The sequence below is a fragment of the Postia placenta genome, assembly GCF_002117355.1.
Source record: "Postia placenta MAD-698-R-SB12 unplaced genomic scaffold POSPLAscaffold_20, whole genome shotgun sequence".
NCBI classification, from domain to species: Eukaryota; Fungi; Basidiomycota; class Agaricomycetes; order Polyporales; family Adustoporiaceae; genus Rhodonia; species Rhodonia placenta.
In genome coordinates this window covers 545,767-554,457 of record NW_020169851.1, presented here as the reverse complement: position 1 = coordinate 554,457, position 8,691 = coordinate 545,767, and the positions used below count along the sequence as shown (strand labels likewise).

The 8,691-nt window shown below is 51.4% G+C and overlaps 4 protein-coding genes across 4 annotated transcripts in view; 1 reads left to right on the top strand and 3 right to left on the bottom strand.

Annotated features, from left to right (window-relative positions):
• Nucleotides 1-824: 824 nt before the first annotated feature.
• POSPLADRAFT_1062153 (hypothetical protein) lies at nt 825-2,610 on the bottom strand (the record flags this gene model as incomplete). The annotated part of the gene is made up of 10 exons (XM_024481483.1): nt 825-857; nt 909-994; nt 1,051-1,073; nt 1,127-1,293; nt 1,349-1,537; nt 1,588-1,703; nt 1,770-1,918; nt 1,980-2,171; nt 2,222-2,354; nt 2,415-2,610. 10 exons carry the CDS (start codon nt 2,608-2,610, stop codon nt 825-827), a joined length of 1,284 nt encoding a protein of 427 aa, XP_024333801.1.
• Nucleotides 2,611-3,694: 1,084 nt separating this feature from the next.
• On the bottom strand, nt 3,695-5,150 carry POSPLADRAFT_1186299 (hypothetical protein; the record flags this gene model as incomplete). Its single annotated transcript, XM_024489215.1, has 5 exons — nt 3,695-4,276; nt 4,333-4,615; nt 4,669-4,843; nt 4,899-4,937; nt 4,997-5,150. The coding sequence occupies 5 exons, from the start codon at nt 5,148-5,150 to the stop codon at nt 3,899-3,901; spliced, it is 1,029 nt and encodes a 342-aa protein (XP_024333800.1). The 3' UTR covers nt 3,695-3,898.
• Nucleotides 5,151-5,524: 374 nt separating this feature from the next.
• POSPLADRAFT_1067997 (hypothetical protein) lies at nt 5,525-6,305 on the bottom strand. The gene has a single exon (XM_024482256.1). The coding sequence runs from the start codon at nt 5,858-5,860 to the stop codon at nt 5,588-5,590; it is 273 nt and encodes a 90-aa protein (XP_024333799.1). The 5' UTR covers nt 5,861-6,305; the 3' UTR covers nt 5,525-5,587.
• Nucleotides 6,306-7,408: 1,103 nt separating this feature from the next.
• Nucleotides 7,409-8,691, top strand: part of POSPLADRAFT_1186298 (glycoside hydrolase family 38 protein) — a gene marked incomplete at its 5' end in the record, with an annotated part of 6,630 nt that continues 5,347 nt past the window's right edge. The window contains 2 exons of the mRNA XM_024489214.1: nt 7,409-7,708; nt 7,791-7,857. Of these exons, the coding sequence (XP_024333798.1) occupies nt 7,409-7,708; nt 7,791-7,857 (367 nt within the window). The remainder of the gene's footprint in view (nt 7,709-7,790; nt 7,858-8,691) is intronic.

The following is an 8,691-nucleotide window of genomic DNA, read 5'->3' as shown; positions in this document are numbered from 1 at the left end:
GCCGGCAGCGTTGGGGAGTTTCGACCTAATGTCGCGACTTAGGGTCGAGCGACAGGGGAAAACCAAAATGCTGGGGGCGTTCGACTTATCTTACCGAAGCGATGGTGAGCTAGGCTCAAACCTAAGGCTAGGGACAAGAATGTATTAGTTAGTAAGTAAAAGAAGTAAGTACAGGAGAGCTTACTGACCTAGGGACAAGAGGTCGAAACTGAGGTCCCTAGGGCAGCAGAGGCTGGTTTATATACATGGGAAGATTTAGGGCGGGCTGTGCGCGTTGGTCCGTGCGCAGCTGGTCTGTGCGCAGCATGCCGACGCGGCCCCGGGGGCCGGTGAGTCAGAACGGCTGCGTCAGCGGGGCCCGAGCTGTGCCGTGCACTGCCGTCCTATCTAATCTAATCGTACAGTAGATAACGACGTGTCCATATCAGGCAGGTAGTACAGAGGTTGCGGGTTCGAGCCCGCAAAAAGGAAAAATTAAAAAACGGCTAGGCGCCGTACCAACTCGTGACAGGTCCAGAATTGACCGGCCTATGGCCTAGTGCCTGAGCCTAGCTGCTACCTATGATGTCAGAATGATGTCATGGTCCAGAAGGAGCCTGGTTTCTATCTAGAAAAGGTCCGGCATCAGAGTCCAGCCTGATGTGTCCAGAACAAGATCATGTGTCGCTTATTTAAGCGGATAACCCCTTAGATATGCAGCTGTACCCATATGCGGACGGATAAGTATCGATAAGTCCCTATACCCTTTGATATGTCCGCAGAAATAGCAGAAAAATTAGGTAAAATTAGGGAAACTGTGACACTCGGGCAAGAACGAGTCCGAATCAGGATAGGTTGCAGAATCCCGCGTCATTGCCCTATGATGGGATCAGCCGTCTGCACTACATCTCATGTAAAAATTTGTAAACTTGCCAGATATTCAAGATGACCATCGACCCTCGTGGAATGTGATAGCCACGATATTCATCATCCTCCCTCAGTTGGTGTGGGATGCCTAGCGAGAACGATCAATTACGTTAGCCTCAGGCGGCATTGTGTATACAAACCTACCAGCAGGTAAAACCGGATTCCAGCTTACGAACACTGTTCAGTCAATGAATCATGTGGGATGTGAATAGCAGCCCACCGATATGCCTCCTTGACAATACACTCGACGTAAGGTAATGATGCCCTATCTTCCAGCGTTGGCAACCTGCTCGGTCCAATCTTTTCGTCAATTTCTGCCTGAGCTTTGCGTAAAACATCAGAGTGGAGGGCAACAGTGAGTACAAGAGTCAAGAGGGCAGTGTTCGTCTGAGGTGGCCGATAAGTCAAAGGGCGAGCGGCAGACAAGGCAGATCGATCTCACAGTATCAGTTCCGCCTAATTCAAGCCTGCCATTCAGCGAGTCATCGACATCATAAGAATCTAGCTGACCTGAGTACATCAAAATTGCAGCGCCTTTGATGTTAAGCTCATCTTCCTCAGTGAGTTGCCCTTCCTTTGCGGTCTGATCGATCATGAACGATGTAAACGATGGCCTTGCAGTGCTACATGTCTTCATTATTTATGAGCACTCAAGCACAACAAATCGAGTGGACCACATACAATCGCTTGCTGGACATATCGAAAGGGAGACTCCATGATTTGCCAGACACGCCCGCGCAACTTCATTGCATTTGACTTGAAACCCCCACCTGGGAACCAGTGCGGAAGATATAACACTAAGTGAGCCAGAAATAGTCAATCGTATACTATTCATCATGACAAAGTTGTGGGGATATCCTCACGTATAGGAATGAAGTCGACAAGGCTCGCGACCAAGCTTCCGGCCTCCAGAGACTGAGTAATGGTCTCTGACGCCAGGCGTATGTAAGCGTCCTTCTCCGAGGTTTCTGTATACCCGTATGCAATCTCAAGCATCAACGAGCCCGTAAACCTTCAGTTGTAGGTTGTGAAGATGAAATGTCTGACAGTTCCAGTACATGGGTATCACGCACCGCTTCAAATGATATGCGACGTTTTCGGGGCTCTCGAGCAGGGCGAGTAAAAGGCGGTCCACCTCACATTGTTGCATTGATTCATATGTGCGGAGGGACTGTCTGTTTTCGAGGAATGATTGATACCATTTGCGATGAAGCCGGAATGTTTCGCCTTGAGACATGAACACCATGAGAGGCTTCCATTGTAACCTTGAGCATGCGTTAGGTTTAAATAGGATAGACTTGACGTATGTGCCCACAAATCTACAAGTAGAGTAAAATGCGGGCGGTCAGAATACTTGGCGGCTCTCTTATCCAACAAGTCTTCTGCAGCTTTTGTAGAGTCCAGGACTAGCACATGTTTCCGAAATAACCGCGCATGGATGATGTCGCCTACACAGAGCAGATGTCTATTAGCTTATTCCTCCTGAGCAACGAGCCCTTTGAGCGCACCATATCGCTGACCCCATTCGTACAACGTCTTGTGGGGGTATTGCAGCGGAATTTGATGCACATTTCCCAGAAACGGAAGCCCCGTCGGACCCGGCGGGAGATTGACAGTGTTGTACCAAAGTGCGAGGAGCCAACGGCAGAGAAGTCCCAATGCTACAACAGCAGCAACCGTCTGGGGGTCGAATGATGCATTCATGTTGTTGGTATGTTGGAGGCACTTGATGAGAGAACAAAGACTATAACGTGTATATGTAAGCAGAAGCAGGGCCGCAGGGCCGCAATGTGGAGCCTATGTCGTTTGACGTGCTCCAAGGGCTCAAACTTCCGATTAAGGCTACCCTCCTTGTTGATAAGAGGATCTGTATACTTACAGATCGGACAGCTCCACGCCGAAGAAGCGACTGGAAGGATTTTTCCGCGTCTCGGTGCTTGTTAGGCACCTAAATTGTCCGTTCTAATCAACTTATGTCGCGGAACAAACAGTTGGAACGAGTAGTAATGAGATGATGACATACCGTAAGGGAAATATATAGAAATGATGCGTCGAAATTTTGGCACCATATAGCATGTATTGGCACACATTGCATTTTGAAGTCAACCTGGCCGGCGGACGACGGAGCAATCGCGTAACTGACACGTGTTATGCATGGGAAAGCCCACCCGAACTGAAGATTCACAGTCTCTATGCTCAGGGGCACTGTCCCGACTTAGATACTCCTATGGAAGGAAATTTCAGTATGATGAGTCTCATCGCGACTCTGCAATGATGTTATCGTACATGAGACCTTGCTGTGGCTTTTTTTCTTCTCGAAAACGAGAAACTGCACAGGAAACCTCGAGATGTTTGAAGGATTGTGGCTGACGCTCAACTCGGGTCAAAATCTTTGAAAGAGATTGTATCTTTAGTTCCAGCCAGATCGCTGCATCGTATCATCAAAAGTATCGTATATGTCGAGCAAACACAATTTACCCTACAAAACACTTCACTATATGGTCCACGTGCTAATAAGATCATCAGATTAGATCAGTGCTATTAGTTGGGTCAATTGTGTTCGCTCATGTGTCGAGTTGCAGAACATGGTGCGGCCACCTGCTGGGAGACGAGCCCAGGCTGTCCAAGGTGACACTCAGAGATCCTACCGGCTCGCTGAGCATTCCGTTGACCGTATCAAGCTAAGGGTGCCCCAATTACAGTGATACTATGTGTAGATTAGTTTGTGATATACTCCTATGCCAAACCTAGAGGACAAGAGTGCCCGTGGTCGAGAGCTAAATGATTTCTAAATTCATATATTGTTACCACTGTCTCGGCGAACAATTACATTATGCTATACTATTGCTATTCCAAGCGGAAGGCGAAAACCAAGACATTAAGTAGGGCTGGTATACTATATGCTAATCTACGATATGTATGCACGACCTGGAGCGATTGTACTACACTTTACATTAGGCACAGTCCATTAAGGGGATATCAATGATCGGCTTCAGAGAGATGTGATCACCACGTCCTGCTGCCTTAGGCTTGTGTCGCGCTCCTTTTTGGGCAGGAGAGGCACACACCGCGTCTTCTGCACCTCGCGACCCTTGTCTCCAAAGTACCGCCCGCTTTCGAAGCTCCAGCAGTCATTGCCTCGTGGCCAATTCGCGATCCCTTGACAGTATTCTTCGACCTGTGAGTCGATTTCGAGACCCCATGAAGGCATCCGCTTGAACGCGTCCATGAATCTGGCCTCAAGCTGAGAATGGTAGGCTGCTGCCCACGCCATGGCGTGGTCGAGCGAGCAGTTGAATTGGCGCATGATTACGAAGAGAATGTTGTTCGTGTCCCCGCTCGCCTGTTCGCGGTTGTATGATACGAGGTCCTAGACAATCATATGTTCATGTCTTGCGAGATACAAGACAGAAGTCGACAACTTACATTATCGATGATGAGCATCTCTGTAGCGTATAGGGAGAGCTCATTCATAGCCGGATGGTAGAATACATCGTCGGGGATATCGAGGGCGAGTTCCAGGACGGCATATGAAGGGTATGAGCCAATGTTATCCCGTCGTTGTGCGAGGTACGTTTGGACCGTGTGCTCGGCGTCGCAGTCGCGGTCTGCGGCTTGCAAAACAACAGATTCGAGGTAGGCTATAAAGGTCTCGAGGAAGCGGCGCTGCGACGTCGGGCTAGCTGTCTCTATTGCTCTCGCCCAAAACCTATACGGTCATGAGTGACCTCCAAAGCATTTGGTAAAATGAATTTGACTTACTGTCGTGCGATCTCGCCGAGAACGACCTCTCCCTCTGGCCGGGGGTCATGGGGGCGGCGCAGCGCATCGATCACGATGTCGACCATGTCGCGGCAGACATTGGCATCCTCGACGTCGGTGTACTCATCAATCACAAAGAACAGGTTCATGAGATCGCAGCCGGTGCGCAGGTGTTCTGTGGCGCGCGACATCAGACATACATCGCGACACTATCAAAGTAGGTGCCTGACCTTTGCGTGCTCGTGGGTAGGCAAGAGCAGCGAGGAGACCTGTGCCAATGAGCTTCAATATATTGACGCCATACATGACCAAGAGGAATCGCGCGTACAAAAATCACATTTGTCGAAGGCCTTCTGCGAGGCAGGCGAAAAGGCTCTGAAGCTCTTGAACCAGGAGTTCGACGCTGCCTTGACCTCATTGAAATAGGGGTTGATTGCTCTCTGCCACGGCCATGCAGACATTGTATCGGGGAGATACAGCATAGGAATAGCGGAGGGCATGTTTAGTAGGGTGAAGAACAGGTGGATGCGAATGCGAGTTTGGGTGAGACACTGAGTGGAGGATGAGTATCCATTGCCCCCATTCCCGCTGATTTTATACCCAGAAACGATACTTGGTACGGACACGAACGCCGGTGAGCGTTCAAGTCATCCAAACCTGCACAGCTGTCAGACTGGTCCCCGCGGCCGAGCTGAGCGTTTCAAGCATAGGCTCGCGCTCTGATCCTGTAACGCAGGAGCACTCGGCTCCGCAGTCACGTACCGCCAATATCTCGGTAGGATCATGCGAGCCGGGTGCGGCACAGTGCATACGGACGTGCGCCTTCAGCGCCGTCCAGAAAGAGATGGAAGCCTCCGCGTCGCGAGGGACGATACATCCGTCCCACGGCGTTTCGCGGTCATCGTCTAGAAAGCCGTGCCTATCCGGAGTCGGAGTACAAGCAAAATCCCTGGGCGCGGGAATAGTAATGATTGCGGGGCCTGCGCGCCAGCAACCGGAGATCCTGAGTGCTAAGGCCGCGAGCCGCTGCCGATGTGTCGATACCAAGGACGGCACGGACAGGTCGCCGGCCAAGGGAGCGCGCCATCAAGATCGTGCTAAGGCGGCAGCAGCGCGCATCGGTTGGAGCGGGAGAAGTATTAGTTTCGTACGGCCCGTGTACGTTGACCGTGTCGTGCAGCCGGTAGCCCATAAATCTTGTGGCCACGATCGGATTCGCGCCACAGATTGGCTGGCGGGACGGATCTTGGGCAGGGCGGTGCAGATCACTGCCACGGACGCTGCTCGGAGGGGGCGGTGCCAATGTTGGGCGGATGGACTTGAAGTCCGGCGAGCGAGGAGTTGACGCAACAAAGGTCACTAAACATGATAGCGGTCCGACCGTGATGACGATGAGTTGTATCTGAGTGGGATAGCGATGAACTTATGATCGAGATGTGGCAGAAATGCCTGCGGCTCCTGTCGGGGTGTAGTTCATGCTGAGCGCCTGCGGCGAGCGCGCAAGGGTAGAGGGAGAGTTACAGCTGTGGCGGCTAGGTGCAGAGCATCATTGATGATCACTGGATTGTGTCTGCAGCCCGGAAGAGGACAAACCCCCGCTGGGTGAGTCAGGGGCACAGTTCCGTGCTATGACGCAGTACAATATTCCGGAGTTATTTCTCCGCTTCCGACACAGGATTTGTGCTAAAGGTTAATTAGCGCTGTCCTGGGCGGCTAAGGCGTGAGACGTCCACGTTGTCATCAAACTGAACTCTGGCATAGAAGTTGGCAGGAAGAGAGTGGCGTAGATATGAGCCTGTGATCTTGTACACAAAGAACAACCAGCTGAGCAGCGGCTTCCCTTCATTTGTACGGCGTTCAAGCAGATTGAAGTATACGCCGAAGGCCTAGGCCTAATCGAGCGCCACCAATCGACCCAAATGCCGAAGTACTGACACATCTGACAAGATGAATTCTTGGTTTTGCGAATGTGTGACCTTGCTTGAAGGCTCAGATAAATCAAGAGCCGCGAGACTCGAGCGCTGTAGGGCGTCGTAAGAGCCGACGAGAACGGATGTCACGGAAAGATTCAATGGCGAGCAATGACGTTTGTCGTCGTGTGGATTCCTGTGTTGGGGCGTAACCGTGCATCCTATAGCTCAAATAGTAATAGAAGGAGGGTCCGTAAGGATACGGTTTTGCATAATCGCGACCGATATAGATTGGTACCCACTCGGTGAACACCCGTCGTGTGTTCGATGTCCTGTGTTCGATGTCCTGTGTTCCAGTCTGTCTCCTTGCGTGATGCCAGCGCGGCTTGATGAATCGAAATGTGGCAGAGATACTCACAGCGTTCCCAGACACAGTAGTATCTTACGAGATGGAAGTCGTACAAAGCTTGTTGTGACGACACGGTCAATCAAAAATCAGTGATAGTGTTGCAGACTAAGTTTGTTGATCCCCCTTACTATGTCCGCGGTTCTTGTAATACAAGTATGGGATGTTCACTACTTAATGAAAAGGGCATGACACAACAACGGCAGAAACGGAGGAAATGCCAGAAGAAGGCCGAGGACCGTCCGTCAGTTACCGGCATTCTAGAATGGGCGCCTACAATGAGGCGCCCATAAAGCGCTGTGACCTAGGTGACCGAGGGTGACCGTCATCGTCGTCGTCGTCGTCGTGGACAACGTGATCCACCCCGTTCTCACCACCCCCAGCATCGAGGGCAATGATGTCGCACTCTCACGACGTCCACAACATGCAAGCCGCTGGCACTACCACTGACTATCCTAAGATGAACTACGGCGCTGGAAACAAATGGATTAAGCACCTCACGCAGGGGCGCCTTGGTACATTCAACGGCGGACACTACGCAGACGCCAATCTTGCTTCAGTCTTGTATACTCATCGGATCGATGACTCGAGCTACGTGAAACTACAAGTGTGGAGCGCTCCGGGGCTCGAAAAGCCGATGTTCGAGGAGGCGATAAAGCAGAAGTTCAGGTCGGCCAAGAAGGGCGACTCGTTTGGACCCTCATGTACGTGTAGCACTACGTGTGTCGGATACGTCACTTACATCTAACCAGGGGTGAGACCGGTACTTGCAACACGCTCTCCGAAGGCTAACAAACATGGCATAGACAAACCACTGGTGGAAGGTTTCTCTTACAATCCCAGCTTATTGGGCGCAGTATGAACGCGTGCAGTGTACGTCACTGAACGTCCCCCTTAATGGTCCGCCGTGTTGTTCCGGAATTGGTTATCACTAGGCGCACTGGCGGAATGATGTTTGCTTGATGATATTCACCGTGGTTCACGACGGGGGTGACAAGGATGGCCCACGGCCACCTGTGTGGTGTCCACAGGTAGCTGCCGTAATATCCTTTTCTGAGACCCCCAGGCATGCTTGGGTTTGTCCGGTTTAGGCTGCATTGCCACCCACCTTCCGCTGGTTGCAGAGATCCATTCCCCGTCAGTCATGACTACATACCATCCTACCGTCTCCTGTGGGTCAGGCGGTAATCAGGTCCCTGTTAGTTGACATGTGGCTTCAGGGTCTTGCTTAGACAGCTCAGAGGATGGGAAGTGCTGTGTCACACCATGATCTCATTACTGGTCTGGGATTTTGTCGGCTATGTAGGTGGGCAGCTGGCAAGGTCTATACGGGCTGGCTGTGCTGATGCGGGTGCTGGCTGTCTGGACACCGTCACGCTGCCAGAGTAGCCATGGCAGATACTGATAGATTCTGCCAAATATACAGACAAATCGACGTCAGGAGTCAGACCTCTAGCACTTGAATGATGTTGTTTCACTTGAAGAATTGTGCTGCTCTTTTCTTTGCGTTACCTCACCTTTGGTAGCGCGCTCGGCGCCCACTGTGGTATGGAGAATGTACCTGAACCCTCCTTCACCCATGCTCGCTGATCTTGATAATGGGATGCTCCGACATCAAGCAAATGATTATCCACTGGGATGCTGCCTTGTACGATAGACGAGACACATGCTTCCCGCACTCATGATAGCGACTAGGCCGGGGGGGGG

Bases quoted from the DNA above. Each gene is read 5' to 3' on its own strand.
- POSPLADRAFT_1067997 (XM_024482256.1), bottom strand. From the start codon at position 5,860: ATGGGCTACCGGCTGCACGACACGGTCAACGTACACGGGCCGTACGAA.